This window comes from Trichomycterus rosablanca, chromosome 26 (genome assembly GCF_030014385.1).
Source record: "Trichomycterus rosablanca isolate fTriRos1 chromosome 26, fTriRos1.hap1, whole genome shotgun sequence".
NCBI classification, from domain to species: domain Eukaryota; kingdom Metazoa; phylum Chordata; class Actinopteri; order Siluriformes; family Trichomycteridae; genus Trichomycterus; species Trichomycterus rosablanca.
In genome coordinates, this window is record NC_086013.1 from 9756735 (window position 1) to 9776641 (window position 19907).

Here is a 19907-nt window from a genome sequence, read left to right on the forward strand (position 1 = left end):
CTCATAAGTTCTCTCCACTAATAAAATTCCTTGTTTGTTGTTTTAGTACAATGTCACGTAAAGCTTTGTGCTTTGTCCACAGGAAATAACGGCACAGCCAGGGCAAAAGTGGTTTTGCCGCTTCTCACGTGAATGCGCCCTAACTGAAAACGGTATTCCAAGATCAAGCATCTCCATGATTAAGAAGCATAAGGAAACAATAAAGAAGTAAAGATAAAGTGCAGGTTTTATTGTATTTTTATTGTGTTTAACTGTCGTATTACAGTGTTTTTTATATTTGTGGTATTTCAGTGTCAAAAACAACCCCATTATTTTACATTAGCCTAAAATATAAGCAGTTCCACGGGGACCATGGAACGCATTAACAGGTTTCCCTAACATCCTTATGGGAAAAAATACCGTGAAACTCAACGCCTTTAAAACTCGATGCCACTCCCAGAACCAATTGACGTCGAGTTTTAAGGTACCGCTGTATTTGTTCAGCAGATGTTTAAAAAGAGTGTAATGCATTATAATGGTTTATAGATGTAATTGGTCTGGAGTGTGCTTCTGATTTGTTCCTCAGCTTTATTTTCCTCTCACGGGCCAGGGCTTTTTGCTGAGAGCTGCCTCGCGCATGCTGTGGTAGGCGTACTCGTTCTCCTTGAACAGGCGCAGCTCGGACTCGGTCTGTGTGCGCATAGCCTGAAAAAGAGACACATTTTAATCAAATGCTATGCAAAATGGCCAAATGTTTCAACACACAAACATCTTATATATATATACATTTTCTCCCGATTTTTAGCGCGTCCAATTACCCAATTGCATTATGCTTCCTCTCTACTGGTGCTGACCCCTGTCCCTGACTGAGGAGACCGAACTGACACACGCCCCCTCCGACACGTGCGCAGTACCCGACTGCATCTTTTCACCTGCACGAGGCGAGTTCATATGCAGATCAGCCTTGTGCACGGAGAGCCACACCCTGATCAGCATTATTCCTCTACTCTGTGCAGACGGCATCAATCGTAATTGCATCAGTTATGAGGAGTCCCTATCCGGCTCCCTCCCTGGATGGACAACAGCCAAACGTTGTTCATATAGCCGCCCAGCCAGATGGCAGAGCTGAGATTTGATGCGATGTATTCGAAATCCCAGCTCTGGTGTGCTAGCGTGTTTTACCGCCGCGCCACCTGAGCGGCATACAAACATCATACTCGAATCCATTTGCATTATTCACCCACTGATGCTATAACATCGTCATATCTTGAGGATGATGGGTGATATCGTAAGGGTATAGTTAACAATACTGGCCTATTACTACTGTAACTCAAACAACCGTTCTTTACAACCATGTCTTACCTCCAGGTCTTTAGTGATTGGATGGTGGGGTCCATGTGTAATCAGGAGGATTGCATACGCTTTACAGATCAGCCCATGACCCACTTCAATCAGCCCCGCATGCCAGTGGGTTACGCCTGCCCTCATAGTAGCCATACCTAGCTGAGCATTGTTTGGATGATAGAGTTTGCTAACAGAGAGAAGAAAGAAGCATATAAATTACTTTAAAAAAATGGGACCTAAGCCGAGTCTAGTCTAGAGTCTAGTAACACATGCACGCTTACGCATAGCCTTCCACCATTCTGCGTGCATAATCGGCAGCCTCCTTGAAAAACTGCAGGTATGAAAGCACCTCACTTGCAATCCTGAGCACGTTCAGCAGATACAGGTGAGTATCAGCCAGCACCGGCTCCTGCTTCTCCAAACACTCACGGCAGATTTTAACCACCTAACTCAGAAGAAATGATAAAAAAAATCACAGGTTGATAAAAATCATCACAATAACATTCAAAAACTTACTAAAGTTCTGGTGCTGACCCCCACCCCGATTGAGGAGAGCGTCATACGCCCTCTCCGACACGTGTGCAGTACCCGACTGCATCTTTTCACCTGCATGAGACGAGTTCATATGCGGATCAGCTTTGTGTATGGAGAGCCACACCCTGATCGGCATTATTCCTCGATTCTGTGCAGACACCATCAATCAGCCAGCGGAGGTCGTATTTCTCTCAGTTCTTTTTTTTTATTTTTTATTTTTTTTAATAAATTTAGCACGTCCAATTTCATCCCATCTATCATCCTCTCATTAGTGCGGATTCCTGCTCCTGATTGGGGCTGACGAGGCCGTTCCACGCCTCCTCCGAAACGTGCACAGCCAATCGACCGTCTTATCACCCACACTTGACGAGTGTAGCGTGGCAGAGTACTGTGCACGGAGGATCACACACTCCGCCACACCCCCTCCCGTCTCTATACAGGCGCCACCAACCAGCCAGCAGAGGGCGCGACCGCCTCGTTCCTGAGAGAGCATCCCCTACGGTCTCAAGTCCCGCCCCCCACCCGGACAACAGGCCAATCGTTGTCCATAGCCGCCCAGCCTCGACCGTGAAGGCAGAGCTGGATTCGAAACGACGCTCCTTCGAAATCCAGCTCTGGTTGCAGCGCGTGTCTTTTTTACCGCTGCGCCACCTGAGCGGCTGTATTTCTCTCAGTTCTAAAGAGTCAGTATTCAGCTTATCCTACCCTATGAACAACAGCCAATCGCCCAGCCGGATGGCAGAGCTGAGATTCGAGACGATGTATTCGAAATCCCAGCCCTGGTGTGCTAGCTTGTTTTACCGACATTACAAGAGAGATTTGGGACTCTTGCTTACAGAGACTAGTTTGTGTGGAAATACTAGCAAATAAACATGAATACAGTGGTATCTTGTAACTCGACGTCCCCTAAACTAGACGCACTTCGTGGAGAAATTTGCACCCCTACACTCAATGTTTCCCTTGAACTCAAAGTGTTCAGCTTGTTTTATGAATTTATTTTTTTTTATTTCAAATTAACAATGAACAGACGCTTTGTTCAACGGTAAAATGTCATCAAAATGCACATATGAGACGAATCTGCATTTGTGTGGAATAACCATCAAATCCACTCTGAAAGCTCCACATGTATCTTTGTTTAGATGGATTTTGCTCCTGTTTCACTTTTAAACTTGTGTTATAGTTTGGGCTGCTGAGAATCAGCTTTTCTGAGAGTCTAAAACGCTTATTGTTACAAAAAAAAGTTCAATGCAACTAAATATATAAAAAGAACGATACAGGAACACTAAACCTCCCTTAATTATTACTATTACTAGTATAGCAGATGAATTGGTATGCTTGTCTTATGAAGTGTCGAGTGTATAAATGTATTGTAGTGTTCATGTACATCAGTTGTACTGTTTTTTCCTCTAGCAGGCATAATTGACAGTGCCTGCAGCAGACAAAAGTTGGCCATTTAATAGTCTACTGCGTGTGCCGCTCAGGTGGCGCAGCAGTAAAAACACACGCTGGAACCAGAGCTGGGATCTCAAATACATCATATCGAATCTCAGCTCTGCCTGCCGGCTAAGGCTGAGCAGCTACTTGAACAACGATTGGCCTGTTGTTCATATAAGGGTGGGACATTAAGCCGGATAGGGACTCTCTCATAACTAATGCAATTACGACCTCTGCTGGCTGATTGATGGCGCCCGCACAGAGACGCGGAAAGAGTGCGTTGATCAGGGTGTGTCTCTCCGTACACAGTGCTGATCCGCATATGTACTCATCAAGTGTAGGTGTAGGTGACAAGATGACAAGCCATGGTCGGCATTGGTGGAGAGGAAGCATGACGCAATCGGGCAATTGGACGCGCTAAAAAAGGGAGCAAAAGGGGAGAAAATTTACCGGACTAATGTAGGTGGGGTCTTCGACGCTGTGTAAGGACCTTGGTTAGTAGCCCGAGGCGCCTGTACTCCTGTACAGTGGAGGAGCTCGGTTGATAACGTGTGGGCGAATAACAAGGGGTCAGTGGACTACGTACGCGCCGGAGGGAGCGTGGGGCGGAATATACCCTCCTCAGACAGTTTAGTAATTAATAATTTAGACTTAATTCAGGGCTTACCTTGGTGAAGTTTCCTTCAGTGCGGCCTTCCTCTATCTTAGCCAGGGCTTTCACACTAAAGTCAGTGACCTCTTTTACCAGCTCAGCTGAGGGCTAAAATTGGGCAGAAACGACACATCCGACATTATTAACACCCGACACGAGTTCTTACAAATACCCCAAGTGTCACTATTAAACAAAAAAAGTATATTGTGAGCCCACCTTTTTGCCATCAGTCTCTTTGACTGCTATCATGAGGTCATCCTTGATGCCTTTGGTACAGTGCTCACACTTGCAGTCGAAGTAATACTGTTTCTTGAGCTGCTGTTGACGGTCCTTGGACAGGCTTAAAAAGTCCACGTAGCTAACGGTCAGCTCGGTACCTTCTGGGATGTTTTCCAGGGCACGTAGCTCAATCCTGTTATCAAGAAAAAAGGGCAGTTGTAGCCTAGCGGTTAAGGTACTGGACTAGTAAGCAGAAGGTCGCTGGTTCAAACCCCACCACTGCTGGGTTGCCACTGTTGGGCCCTTGAGCAAGGCCCTTAACCCTCAGTTGCTTAGACTGTAAGTCGCTTTGGAAAATGTAAATGTAAGAAAAACATCAGTGGAAATATAACACATTAGAAAGAATAGGAAGCCATTGCGGAGTACACCGACCAGTCATAACATTATGACTACTGACCGGTGAAGTAAATAAGACTGATTATCTCTTCATCGCGGCACCTGTTAGTGGGTGGGATATATTAAACAGCAAGTGAACATTTTATCCTCAAAGTTGATTGTGCCTGCACAGAGACGAGGGATAATGTGTTGATCAGGGTGTGTCTCTCAGTACACAAAGCTGATCCACATATGAACTCGCCTTATGCAGGTGTAAAGATGCAGTCGGCTACTGCACACGTCAGAAGAGAAATGTATTAGTCACGGCTCTCCTCAGTCGAGGTGGAGAACAGCATCAGTAGAGCAATTTGGTAATTGGATACACAAAATTCGGCAGAAAATGCATAAATAAAATAATTGTAAAAAATTTTAATTTTTTAATTGAATGATGTCTGATTTTTGCGTAGTTGTCGTGGTGCCATGCCAGACTGGTATGAAACAATGTAAGAGAACATTACAGTAAAATACAGCAGTAATATAAATACCGATCAGCCATAACATTAAACCCACCTCCTTGTTTCTACACTCACTGTCTATTTTATCAGCTCCACTTACCATATAGAAGCACTTTGTAGTTCTACAATTACTGACTGTAGTCCATCTGTTCCTATGCATGCTTTGTTACCCCCCTTTCATGCTGTTCTTCAATGGTCAGGACTCTCCCAGGACCACTACAGAGCAGGTATATTTATTCAGGTGATGGATCATTCTCAGCACTGCAGTGACACTGACATGGTGGTGGTGTGTTAGTGTGTGTTGTGCTGGTATGAGTGGATCAGACACAGCAGCGCTGCTAGAGTTTTCAAACACCTCAGTGTCACTGCTGGACTGAGAATAGTCCACCAACCAAAAATATCCAGCCAACAGCGCCCTTGGGCAGCATCCTGTGACCACTGGTGAAGGTCTAGAAGATGACCAAGTCAAACAGCAGCAATAGATGAGCGATCGTCTCTTGACTTTACATCTACAAGGTGGACCAACTAGTTGCCGTGGTAGTAGTAGCTATTTGCAGGCGTTTGCCCAGTTGTAGAGTTCAGGATTGTGTGGAGAATGTAAATAACATGGTAGGTATACCCCGCTAACTCTCAATTAACAAACAGACATAAAATCATAGACAGACTCAGACTTCAGATTCTAACATTGCTTAATATGATGATGCACATCAGTCAGCATTCTTGGATCAACTTGGGGCAACTTCAGCAGGTCAGAAATCTGACAAACTGACCTGCTGACCTATATGTTAGATTTCATGTACCATTTTTACCATGGAGCGTATTTCTTAAGCAGTCCATCGCAATAAACCACATGCATATTACACAATGCAAATGTCAAAAATGGTTAATGCAAGATTCACCAACATGCTTTTAAGGCGCACTTATATTAAAACACACATTGTTTGACCAGAATGCATACATACGCTGTTCACCAGAGCTGGATCTCGAATACATCGTATCGAATCTCGGCTCTGCCTTGCCGGCTGAGGCTGAGCGGCCACATGAACGACGATTGGCCTGTTGTTCATATAAGGGGCGGGATTAAGCCGGATGGGGACTCTCTCACAGACTGCTGGCTGGTTGGTGGCGCCTGCACGGAGATGGGAAAGGAGTGCGGTAGAGGGTGTGGCTCTCCGTACACAGCGCTGTACTGCACTGCACTCGTCAAGTGTAGGTGATAAGATGTTCGATTGCTGTGCACGTGTCGAAGAGGGCGTGGAGCAGCCTCGTCCTCCCCAATCAGGAGCAGGGACCAGCATTAGTGAGAGGATGATTGACGGGCAGAAACTGGATGCGCATTGCATTTTCTCCCTATTTTCCTCCGATTTAGCGCACTAAATTTTGTATTCCGCTGCTGAGAGATACCAGATTGCATCCGAGGAGAGCACGTCGCTGTACACGCCTCTTCTCGCCCGTGCTTTCTGCACTCTTCCGCCAATCGGGGTCCTTGCACGGCGTGTGAAGAACCACCCACCCACTCATAGTCCGTCCCCCGCCCCTGCAGATACGGTGGCCAATTAGTATCTACTGCAGGCACTGCCAATTATGCATTATTATGATGGCACCCAAGGAGTTCAGAAACCTGGTGCTGGTGTGCTAAAACTTAATTTTATATTACACACATTAGCCAGACAAATGAGTTTCAGTGCATTAACTAGTTATACTACCTCCTCTGAGAGTGTAAAGCTGTATCCAGAGCTGTCTGACTGGAAAAAAAGGCATCACATCACAGACAACATTTAATAATACCTAAATACTCTCAGATACTAAAATGACATTTTTAACTAATCAAAAATACCAACATCTTCCTGTCCTTATTAGCAGATGAGCTAATTAGACTAATTAAACAATCTCAGAACAAAATACTCATCAAGTCTACTTACTTGCCGTGGTTTAGGATGACTGTACAGTTTGGATAGCAGTCATGATTGACCAGACAGAGGTTGGGAAAGATGCCAACTCCGACTGCCTGGAGCCCACGTTGGTCACTCATAGTCAAGGCGTTGCAGTTGATCTAAAGAGGAAATGCAGAGATGAGGCATCTAGTAAAGGATCCTGACACACGAAGCCAGTGTTATGTTGGAGTTAAACTGGATTTATGGTTTTATGCTGCATTTTTATTTGTAATTTATTGATAGACTATAAGAACCAAAGTTTCTTTTTATGCTCTTCCCCCATTTTTCCCCTCCTAATCTAGTCGTGTCCAATTACCCTAAATGCGTCCTCTATACTGATTCGACCCTTCACCGCTGACTGAGGACGCCTCTCAACTGACATACGCCCCCTCCGACACGTGCTCAGTACAGACTGCATTTTTCACCTGCACGAGTCGAGTTCATACACTTGACGGGCACTGTGTACGGAGGGCATCAGCATTATCCCTCAGCCCTGTGCAGGCGCCATCAGTCAGCCAGCAGGGGCCGCAGTCGCACCAGTTATGACGACCTATGATCCGACTTTCTTACCCTCTCACCCTGAACAACAGCCGATCGTTGTTCATGCTGCCGCCCAGCCCATTCGGAAAGGCAGAGCTGAGATTCCATACGATGTATTCGAAACCCCAACTCTGGTGCGCTAGCAAACTTTCATGAGCCTCACAATAGCCTAAAATCACTATGTACAATGTCACGTTTTGGTTGCATTGGTATATAAAACATAAAAATTAAGAAGGAAGGGTTGCCGCTCAGGTGGCGCAGCGGTAAAACACACGCTGAACACTGTATTCAAGCTGGGATCTCGAATACATCGGATAGAATTTCGGCTCTGCCTGCCAGCTAGGCTGAGCAACCACAGGAACAACGATTGGCCTGTTGTTCAGATAGGGGTGGGATATTAAGCCGGATAGGAACTTTCCCATAACTAATGCAACTACGACCTCTGCTGGCTGATTGACGGTGCCTGCACAAAGACGGGAAAAGAGTGCGCTGATCAGGGTGTGTCTCTCCATGCACAGCGCTGATCCGCACTGCACTCGTCAAAGTGTAGGTGACAAAATGCATACTGCTGCTGCCCACATGTCGGAGGGGGCATGGGTTAGCTTCGTTCTCCTCAATCAGACCATCAGAGTGGGGATCACATTGGTGGAGAGGAAGCATGACGCAATGCCTCATGGAAAGCCTTCCCAGAAAAGTGGAAGCTGTGGTGTGGTGGCTTTGGATGGGATGTGTATCAGGTGTTCACAAGCCTTTGGTAATGTAGTGTATACACGAAGTAGGTACAGAGTATGCAGTGGTGGCTTTCCACTTGAGGTACTGTTCTCGTTTATGGGAAAGTTGGCGGTTTAACCCCACCACTGCCAAGCTACCAATTCTGGACCCTTAAGCCAGGCCCTTAATCCTCAATTGTTTGGATAAATGACAAAACATTTTACTAATTCTTAATACAAGTGTACAGTACAAGTTTACCTACCAAACCAAAGATATGAGAGATGTAGTCAGCTCCATACTGCTTGCTGTTGCGTGGCCAGTAAACCTGAAAGTTGTCAACGTCCACCTTGAGCTTTTTAAGGTCTTCTGGGGTCATGTGAGTGATGTGGTCCTCTAGGAGGTCTAGGGTAGTCAGCTGTGTGTCACAGACCTTTCCTTTGTGCTTCTGCACGCGCCATAAAGCCCGTGCTGCAAGACTAGAATGAAACAATGTAGGAAAACATTACAGTTAAATACAATATATATATATACAGTATATACCACTGACATGGTGGTGGTGTGTTAGTGTGTGTTGTGCTGGTCTGGTATGAGTGGATCAGTGGATCAGACACAGCAGCGCTAATGGAGTTTTTAAACACCTCACTGTCACTCCTGGACTGAGAATAGTCCACCAACCAAAATTATCCAGCCAACAGTGCCCCGTGAGCAGCGTCCTGTGAGCACTGATGAAGGTCTAGAGGATGACCAACTCAAACAGCAGCAATAGATGAGCGTTTTAATGTAATGGCTGATCGGTTTACGCTTACCATGTTGGCCAGCTCTCTCCACCATTATATTTATTTAGAAACAGTGACCTCTTGTGGCCTTTGTTTGGAGGCATTGCCATGTGGACTTGTAAAAAGCAAAGCAAATGGTTCAGGAATAGTTTAAGGAGCACAACAACGGGTTTGAGGTGTTGACTTGGCCTCCGTATTCCCCAGATCTCAATCCAATGGAGCATCTGTGGGATGTGCTGGACAATAGAAGTCTGATCCATGGTGACCCCACCTCACAACTTACAGGAGTTAAAGGATCTGCTGCTGACATCTTGATGCCAGATACCACAGCACACCTTCAGAGGTCTAGTGGAGTCCATGCCTCGACGGGTCAGGGCTGTTTTGGCAGCAAAAAGGGGACCAATACCCTTATTAGGAACCTTATTGGTCATAATGTTATGCCTCATCGGTGTAAAAACAAAACCGTTATTTATGTCCCAACGTCATGTTATTTATGCAAAATCAGTAATTGATGTCTTGGTGAATCAGGAGACAATGGAAAAAAAGGATAAATAAAAGTGATCATTAAAAACACACATTATTAAAACCATGAGGTCATGTTGGATTCTCGTGAACTGTAATATATAATCTCTACTCACCGCACATTCTCATTGGGAGCCTTGCCCTGCTGCCTGATGGCGGCACACTCGTGCTTGTGCTCCTCCCAGGCTGCACGCTGGCACGTACGATCACAGTAGTGGGCAAATTTGCACTGGGCACAGCGGTGTGGGTTGACTTGTCTGCGGAAGCAGCTGTGACATACCTGCATGGTCAGACTGGAAACACAAGGTTTATGGGTAAAAGGGCATGATGCTGGGAGTTATGTTAGGTTGAGTGTTAATTAACAACTACACAATATGAACAAATAAAAAAGATCACACAGAGGTCACACTATTTTAAAATCATTTGTTTTTGAAATAGGATGTCCAACAAGCTCATGGTTAGGTGTCCAAATACTTTTGGCCATATAGCGTCCTTCCATTTGCAGAATTGCTATATTCCCGTTAATACTGTCAAAAGGAGTAAAGTTGCTGAATACTGAGTATCTATCTGTCTGACTTTTGTCTGTCTGTTTGTCCGTCTATCTGTCCAACTGACCATCCAAGCAACCAACTAACCATCCATCTCTCCATGCAAGCAACCAAATAACCATCTGTCTATCCATCCGAGCAACCAAATAACCATCCATCCAACCAACCATCCATGCATACATCCATCTATCCATACATACATCCATACATACATACATCTATCCATCCAAGCAACCAACCAACCATCCATACATACATCTATCCATCCAAGCAACCAACCATCAATCTGTCCAACCAACCATCCATCCATACATCCATCCAACCAAACTACCATCCATCCATCCAGTCAACCCACCCACCCAGCTATCCATCTATCCACCCATTCATCCATCAGTCTATCCATCCAATCGACCAACCAATCAACCATCCATCAATCTATTCATCTATTCAAGCAACCATCTATCTATCCATCCATCCAGCCAACCATCCATCCAATCAACCATATAGCAATCTATTAATCTATCCAATCAACCAACCAATCATCCATCCGGTCAACCCACCCACCCAACTATCTATCTATCCACCTATTCATCCATCCATCTATTATCCAAGCAACCAACCAATCATCCAACCAACCAACCATCAATCTATCCATCCATCCATTCATCCAATCAACCAACCAATCAACCATCCATCAAACTATTCATTTATCCAACCAACCATCCATCCATCCAGTCAACCCACCCACCCAACTATCCATCTATCCACCCATTCATCCATCCATCTATTATCCAAGCAACCAACCAATCATCCAACCAATCATCCAACCAACCAACCATCAATCTATCCATTCATCCATTCATCCAATCAACCATCCATCAAACTATTCATCTATCCAAGCAACCAACCATCAATCTATCCAACCATCCATTCATCCATCCAGTCAACCCACCCACCCAACTATCCATCTATCCACCCATTTATCCATCCATCTTTCCATCCAAGCAACCAACCATCCATCCATCCAATCAACCATATATTAATCTATTAATCTATCCAATCAACCAACCATCCATCCACTCAACCCACCCACCTAACTATCCATCCATCCATTTATCTATTATTTTTATAAACAGCTCTAGAATAGTTTTAATTTCATTATATGTGATTAAAAGTACATCAATGGTTAAAATGGCATTTATTAAAAAAAATCAAAAATCAAATCCACAGTATATTAATGTGTTTAATAATATGACTCATGTTTCTAGCAACACCATACCAGCCACATCTACGAATTCCCTAAAGTTACCTACTGCTGCTTTAATAACTTAAAGAGCAAGCAGTGATATCTGTTTAACTTGTACAGTTCTGATTTTCAGTTTGTGTGTGCAGAACCTGAAGAAAGATCTTTTTATAGCGGTGGTTTTATTCATGATTGCCTTGAATTAAATTGAACAGAATTAACTTTTGCAGCTTATTTGAACTTGAATATCTCTATAACTTATTTGACGGTCCTATAATCTTTCTCGAAAAGTCCATATTTTGAATTAGAGCACAGAGTAATTTATGCAAGAACGTTGACTCTCTATATCTCACCTTATTTCCCTTTTTTAAAAATCACCATTTTTATTCAGGCACAAATGAAACCATGGTTTTTATTCATACAGATTGTATGTGACTGTATATGAGACTGTAGCTTGTCATGTGCAGGAGCGGACTACTGTACACTCTTGTTACTTTTTATGGAAATGTAATGCTGATCCAGTCACATGAGAGCAAATCCTCCTTCACCCTATTGCTGGTTAGAAGTCATGTACAAAACATAGATATAACTGGATAGGATATAACTGATAGGCTTTCTTAAATCAAATAATCATCAAACAAAATGGGATTTTAATACATTTTCAAATGAAACACATGGTTATAAAGACCTAAAGAAAAGCTTGTCCTGAACAGAGCCCTGACCACAGCCCTACTGAACTGCTTTGAAATGAACTGCAACATCAATTGAGGCTTTCTTGACCAACATCAGTGCCCAACCATACAAATGGTTTTTAGATTGAATGGCCAAAAAAGTCCACAGACATACTTCAAGGTCTTGTGAGAAGCCTTCTTAGAAAAGTGGCTGCTGTTGTAGCTAAAAAGATGACAATAAGGTCACTGTGTTAATACTATTCGTTTTTTTTAATGGGATGCCCAACAAGCTCGTGGTCAGGTGTCCACATATTGTTGGTCATATAGTGTATGAAAAATATTAGTGTTAAACAAATACACAACCTGCTGTGATCTCTTTTGAAACATATATTTAAATATATATTTAAATATATATTTTATATATATTTTATATTTGATGTATATTAAAACATTACATTTTACTCACTAATACATCAAAATTCACTGTGTGTGTGTGTGTGTGTGTGTGAATGTAAAGTGGATACATGCACCAGAAGGATTTTAAAACCAAACATTCAGCCTTCTATCCAACCAACCAATCATCCGTCCTTTCATCCAACCAACCATTTATCCATCCAACCAACCATTCATCCATCCAATCAATCATTCATTTTTATCCATCAAAGTTAATTTTAATTCATCTATCTATCCAATCAACCAACAGACCATCCATCCAATCAACCAACCGACCATCCAACCAACCAATCATCCATTTATCCATCCATCCAATCTACCGACCGACCGAACATTCATCCAACCAATCATCCATCCATCCAACCAACCAACCATTCATTTATCCATCCATCCATCCAATCTACCGACCGACCGACCATTCATCCAACCAATCATCCATCCATTCAACCAACCAATCATTCATTTTTCCATCCATCCAATCAACCATTCATTTTTCCATCCATCCAATCAACCAATCATTCATTTATCCATCCATCCAATCAACCAACCAACCAACCAATCCATCCAACCAACCATTCATTTATCCATCAATCCATCCATCCAATCAACCAACCAACCAATCATCCAACCAATCATTCATTTATCCATGCATCCAACTAACCAATCATTCATTTATCCATCCATCCAACTCATTTATCCATCCAACTAACCAACCATTCATCCATCCATCCATCCAATCAACCAACTGACCGACCATCCAACCAATCATCCATTTATCCATCCATCCAATCAACCAACCGACAGACCATCCATTTATCCATCCATCTATTCAACCGACCAACCATCCATCTGACCAGTTTCTTTTTGCATGTGTATTTAGTTTTAATGTTAAGTGCTAATAAATCTAAGTGTCATTTGTACATTAAATACACTATATCAAAATATATATTACTCCTATCTGTTATTTCACTCTAGCTAGTCTGCTAAACAAAGGTTCCAAAACAGAGGCTATTAATCATGCAGACCACTTATTAACCCTAATGATTTCAATTAGATTGCTAATTAACTTAGATATAGTAGATTCCTGCTGAAAATAAGAGCTGTAATCAGTGAAGGAAGCATCATTTGGCTTCTTCTAAACATATGAAAAGGTAAGTACATGACTTACCAAGAATTTCTCTTGGTGCCTCCCAACCTAAGGTTCTTGGTAAGTCGCGTACTTGGAATCTAATTATATAATATATAATGCAGCAGTTGTAACTCAGTGTTTAAGCTACTGGACTAGTCATTAAAAGGTTGCTGGTTTAAGCCTCACTTCTGCAATGTTGTCACTGTTGGGCCCTTAAGCAAGACCCTTAATTCTTAATTGCTCAAACTGTAATTAAATAATGCAGCTATTTCGTGCATCTAATACAAACATTGAACCTACCTGTCAAAGACCACAGCAGCAAAGCTGGCCTCCGCGAACACCACCTCACCGGTCTTCATAACCTTGGTGGTTCGGAGGCCGCGGCCTTTCTCGCCAGCCGCGAACACCTCCACGGCTTCCATTTTCTGAAGGGTCATCTTGTTAAAAGTGAAAGGCTGCTGCTGTAGTTACTGCTAAGGGATCCAGTGCTGGGTGACTTTGTGCAGCACTTACACAGGTATACACCGCTCACCAAAGCCGAAAATAGATTCCCTCCCGTCTGACACTGAACTGTACTATGAATCCCATGAAGGGCGGGAGGGGGCTACAGTTTGGCCTGAGATGATAAATAATCCTAATGTGAGAAGATGAATGCACTGCTGAGTTTGAGCGAGTGTGGGAGTGGATGTTTCCCCCTTGTTTGGGAGAAGTGGAACCCAGCCCTGTGGGTATTTTTATCCAGCATTTGCGTCTGCCAGTCACATGGAAGATAACTCTGCTGGTCGGACGACTGGGCTGTGAAATTCTCGAAACAACCTGCGACCTAACTATCTGTGCTACTGTTTAATTATTTCTAAATTCATGTTTTAATATATACATATTAAAACTGTTTAACAATTAAAAAAAACAGGGGCACGATAATGCTGGGAGTGGAAAGGACCTTCATTTATACATTGCTACAAATTGGGAGCATATAATTTTCTTTATATAACTGATTTATTACACCTGTTATTGTTAATTAGAAGGGGTGTCTTAATACTTTTGTCCATATAGTTTGTAGTCATGACCGTGACATGCACAATTAGGAGTGGTCCTAATGTTTTGGCTCATCAGTGCATAATCTGTCGCAGTACCAAAGTTATTTGGATCACAGTAGAGTTTATATTTGTGAAGATAATTTATTCTGGCCTTCCAGACAGTGATTTATTTTTGGAAAACAAACTGTCATCTTTTTAAACAGGCAAGTTTCCATAATCTTGCTAAAACAAAATATTTACACTGTGGAAAAGATGTGTGTGTTGTGGGTTTGTGAGGTTGTCCAGATCCTGTGAACTGCAACAGTTACGATGTCTCTCATCAGCCAGGTCGTTAGTACTTTGCACCGAGTGCGCTTTAGTTATCCGATTACAGAAAATGAGGGTTCTTCAAAAGGTTTCAGCACTTTTTTAACTCTATTTATTAAGAATTTCAAAAACAAATGACATCACTTATCTACTTTATCACCTTCCGATGCATTTTTCCGAGCGCCATACCAACTTTTTAATGCCATCAGCAAAAAATGTTTGGGTTGAGCGCATAGCCACTGATGCACCGCTGCTTTCACATCATCATCACATGAAAATCTTTTTCCTCTTAAAGCACGTGTCAAACTCAAGGCCCACGGGCCAAATCCGGCACACCACGTCATTTGATGTGGCCCGAGAGCTTAAAAGACGTATGATTGTCTTAAAATACACTGTAAAATCGTACTTAAACTGCATCTCCCACAATGCATGTCGATTTTGTGACCCGCAAAGTGACCTCATTCCGCCACTAGATGGCAGTGTTTCCATATCAGCGTTTAAATGAGGCGGTTTTCCAACAAGTGATGTTGAGAAATATTTACAAATAATCCCAAAATGTACAAGAAGAGAAAATTGAAGCAGAAGGGACAGTGAAGACAAGTTTGTGCTTCAAGAAGAGAAACCGGTACGTCTCTTGTGTTATGAGGCCGTGTCCGTGGTAAAGGAGTACAATATAAATGTAGATATACATTATAAATATACAGTATAAATTTGCCATTTTGACACCAAACACAGAATTTTCCAAATTGTCCAAGACTTAAAAGGCAGAGTGCAATCACAGCAGGATACGTTACAATCAGAGCTTTGAGGGCCACCATAATGAGTTTGACACCCCTGCCTTAAAGCTTCTTTGAGTGGTCCAAAAAGGTGGAAATCAGATGGTGCTAAATCCGGACTATAAGCGTCTCTCAGACACGACCAATTACTGCTCTTCTCACCCTCACTGTTTCCAACAACAAAAATGCAGAAACTTTTTGAAGATCCCTCACATTATAATTTTAGTATTATCTATTATTTTGTTAGGTGTGCCTACCATACAAATGAATTTTGTAGGTATACAATTACTGATTGTAGCCTTAGCTGTTGCTTTGTATACCTTGTTACGTCCTGTACCAAAAGGGACCATCGTAAGACACCAACTGATCAGATCAGATGCTTTTGGATAACTGAACTGGATGATTAATGATACTATGAAGACTGAAAAAAAAATGAATTGATAACATCACAGTGAAATTGTTTTTCAAGATTCTTTCTGAAGATGATTCAGTTAAAGTGCTGAACAAGTTATATAGACAAATATGGAAAACCACTCAATGGCTGGTACATTGGAAGACGTCTTTTTATATCCCAGTACCAAAGAAAGGAGACAAGAAGCAATGTGTAAACTTAACGCTCATATTTATGGGATTAGTAAATGTACTAAATTAATTGTGCAGTCTTAATCTGAAATGAATTTGTTTGAATTGATTAACGTCTTTGGATGTGGTATTTTGTATCCAACATCAGGTAGAAAGTGACATTTATATTGAACATGCGGTTTATTCAACAATCTTTACTGTTTCTGATCACAAACATAGCTGTGTTGTGCACTTCTATATCTTTATCTTTATGGAAAATCTTTCTGAATCTTCCACATCATTTGGCTTTAATAATCACAGCAAAAAAAAAATTTGAATCACTCGGTCATGTCATGAGATGCAAAATGTTGTACAGATAATAAGATTATGTGATGTCAAGCTGATAAACATGAATAAAATGAAATGTATTCATGTCATAATAGCATGAGTGACTTATATACACTGCTCAAAAAATGAAGGGAACCCTAAAATCACACAAGGAATCTTGATGAATAAATGATTCAAGTTGAAGGTCTTTACTGATACAGTATAAACTGTGTCATTTGTTGAGAACAAAATGATGTAAGAGTGGTCAGTGGAAACCAAAACTATCAACCAATTGAGGCCTTAAATTGTGGGAAAAAAACACTGAATTGTACATGTATACAGTATATGCAATTACATCTGCGATAGATTTTTATCTGTCATTTGGGGGGCAGTGGTAGCCTAGTGGGTAGGGCTTTGGGCTATCAACTGAAAGGTTGAGAGTTTGAATCCCAGCTCTGCCATGCAGCCACTGTTGGGCCCTTGAGCCATTCAGAATCCCTTTATTTTGCCAGGTATGTTACACATACAAGGAATTTGCTTTGGTAATACACACAATAGTACACATAGTAGTACACATAGTAGTACACACAATACACGTAATAGTATCGATAATTACACATGTATGTATGACATGTAACATTAACCAGTATTTAACCAACATTTACCAACATTAATTGTGGTTCGAAAGTGTTACAGCTCTGGGGGAAAAGCTGTTAGCATGTCTGGATGTGTTTGTTTTTATTGTCCTGAGTCTTCTGCCAGATGGAGGAGTTTGAAAAAGGTGATGTCCAGGATGAGAGGGGTCTACTGTAATTTTGCCGGCGCGCTTCAGCACTCTGCTGTTGTAGATGTCCTGAAGCGTTGGCAGACTACATCCAATGATCCTCTCCGCTGTCCTGATTATACGCTGGAGTTTGGCTCGTTCATGTGATGTGGAGGAACCAAACCAGATGGTGATAGATGATGTAAGGATGGACTCGAGGATTGCTGTGTAGAACTGGATCAGCAGACCCTGTGGCAGGTCGAATTTCCTCAGCTGCCATTAACCCTGTCTGCTCCAGGGGCTCCAGCTTTCAAACAAGCTGGTATATGTGAAGTAGAATTTTGTTGTACTGTACACCTGTATGTGTATATATGACAAATAAAGGCAATCTATCACTATTTGGTATAGGTAGTGAGTGGGTAAATTTGGTGTATTCCTGTTTTGTTTTGTGCTCGTAGCTGCTAGGGTGTCCCAATCAGGATAAAGTTGTATTAAAGATAAATAAATAAATTAAGGTAAAAAGATGTATATGGTAGAATCCTGGCTGTAACTTTTACTTACTAGACTACAGCAACTAAAGTTGTTAGCTACTTAGCAAAACAGTTCTCCAAAAAGAAATGCAATTACACTATTACTTTGTGTAATAGTAAAAACAACTGAATTTTAAAATTTTAATGTTTTTAATGTGGTTTGTATTTTAAATCTCAGACTGAATGTTTGAAGTAGGGCAGATAGATGGCGGTATATCAGTGATAATAAAAACACTCCGCCATTTTGGAAAGCGATCACATGGGTGAAGCATGGCGGTGGATATGAGATTACCCTCATACAGAAAACAAATACCACTTTCTGCTCATTCCAAGGCAGATAAACACCTGGTTGTTCCGGGGGATGTGATCACATCTGATACTGGTTTTATGAGGTAAATATGTTTTTAATATTGCTGAGTGCATAGTGTTTGGATCATCACTCATTTCACTAATGTGTTCAGCCTACCGCTAATTCTTCTGCTTTATTTATGCAATATTCAGATATAAACCTTTATATAATATTTTCTTTATACTACATGTGTTTGTTTTATTTTAATGAGTATTTTCTGGTTGTAGTTCAATAAGAGTTGTTAACTGTGTGAAGGTGTGATACACATCTATTCATGATGTAAGAGACGATACTGAACCGATACAGTGAACAAAGTATCGATTTGATTCTGTTCAGGCTGTTTTCAATATTTCTAAACGGTAAGTGATGCCAAAGCTTTAAAATGCCCTCATTTTTGTCAGAAAACATCACTGTGTCTGTATCTTGCACTTTTTAACCCACAAATGTTTTAAGTACAATTACTGACTGTAGTCCATCTGTTTCTTTGCATGCTTTGGTAGCTCCTTTCATGCTGTTCTTCAATGGTCAGGACTCTCCCAGGACCACCACAGAGCAGGTATCATTTGGGTGGTGGATCATCCTCAGCACTGCAGTGACACTGACATGGTGGTGGTGTGTTAGTATGTGTTGTGCTGGTATGAGTGGATAAGTGGAGTTTTTAAATGCCTCACTGTTACTGCTGGACTGAAAATAGTCCACCAATCAAAAATATCCAGCCAACAGTGCCCCGTGGGCAGCGTCCTGTGACCACTGATGAACAGCTAGACGATGACCAACTCGAACAGCAGCAATAGATGAGCGATCGTCTCTGACTTTACATCTACAAGGTGGACCGACTAGGTAGGAGTGTCTGATTGAGTGGACATGGTATTTAAAAACTCCAGCAGCGCTGCTTTGTCTGATCCACACACTAACACACCACCACCACCGTGTCATTGTCACTGCAGTGCTGAGAATGATCCACCACCTAAATAATACCTGCTCTGTAGTGGTCCTTTGGGGGGTCCTGACCATTGAAGAACAGGGTGAAAGTAGGCTAAAATAAGTATGTAGAGAAACAGATGGACTAGTACTACAGTCAGTAATTGTAGAACTACAAAGTGCTTCTATATGGTAAGTGGAGCTGATAAAATGGACAGTGAGTGTAGAAACAAGGAGGTGGTTTTAATGTTATGGCTGATCGGTGTAAATGGTGTAGTTCGATTGCACCTTTTGATTGCAGTTACATACAGTGTATAAATCTCCTAGTCCAGTCGGGGTTAAAGATATTTATCCTTTTTACTTATCTATTATCTTTGTCTTAGTAGAAATCATCTGGCCCTCCAATGTTACCTGTTCCCGGTTTCTTTAGTTAAACCTGTGTCCACTGTAGCCTCAGAATTCTGTTTTTTGACTAACAGGAGTGGAACCCAATGATCTTCTGCAGTTTCAGCCCACCTACCTAAAGGCGTTGACTCTATGGGTCTGTTTACCATACTTGTAAAGAGTGTGTATTTGAGTAACAGTAGATGTCTTGTTAGCTCAAACCTGTCTAGCTTTTCTCCTTTGACCACAATGATTAACACCTGATGTGGCATTTCTGCTTGCAGAACTGCAACTTACTGGATGTTTTTGCACTATTTTGTGTAAAATCTTGAGGCTGCTGTGTTTTTATGACTTTATCCATTGTGTTACTGTCA

At 42.0% G+C, this 19907-nt stretch overlaps 2 protein-coding genes across 3 annotated transcripts in view; one reads left to right on the top strand and one right to left on the bottom strand.

Moving 5' to 3' along the window:
- Positions 1–19907, top strand: part of exosc2 (exosome component 2) — a 113044-nt gene that overhangs the window by 85802 nt on the left and 7335 nt on the right. Inside the window, exon 1 of one of the 2 annotated variants that reach the window (XM_062988988.1) lies at positions 18143–18271. The exons of the other annotated variant lie outside the window; for it this stretch is intronic. Coding sequence (XP_062845058.1) covers positions 18150–18271 — 122 coding nt within the window. The 5' untranslated portion in view covers positions 18143–18149. Of the gene's footprint in view, positions 1–18142; positions 18272–19907 lie in introns of those variants that run through there. 2 annotated transcript variants of the gene reach the window in all.
- On the bottom strand, positions 220–14088 carry smyd1a (SET and MYND domain containing 1a). The gene is made up of 10 exons (XM_062988986.1): positions 13880–14088; positions 9652–9828; positions 8500–8713; positions 6975–7105; positions 6759–6797; positions 4160–4355; positions 3959–4051; positions 1605–1768; positions 1342–1510; positions 220–684 (listed from the first exon to the last, which is right to left on the bottom strand). Exons 1-10 carry the CDS (start codon positions 14014–14016, stop codon positions 568–570), a joined length of 1437 nt encoding a protein of 478 aa, XP_062845056.1. The 5' UTR covers positions 14017–14088; the 3' UTR covers positions 220–567.

What these genes read in the sequence shown, in the direction of transcription:
- smyd1a (XM_062988986.1), bottom strand. Translation starts at nt 14,016, where the DNA reads ATGACCCTTCAGAAAATGGAAGCCGTGGAGGTGTTCGCGGCTGGCGAG. An exon ending in GCTCCCAATGAGAATGTGCG is followed by an intron (nt 8,714 to 9,651) that starts GTGAGTAGAGAT and finishes GTTTCATTCTAG; the next exon opens with TCTTGCAGCACGGGCTTTAT. An exon ending in AGAATGGTGGAAGGCTATGC is followed by an intron (nt 1,511 to 1,604) that starts GTAAGCGTGCAT and finishes TCTCTCTGTTAG; the next exon opens with CAAACTCTATCATCCAAACA.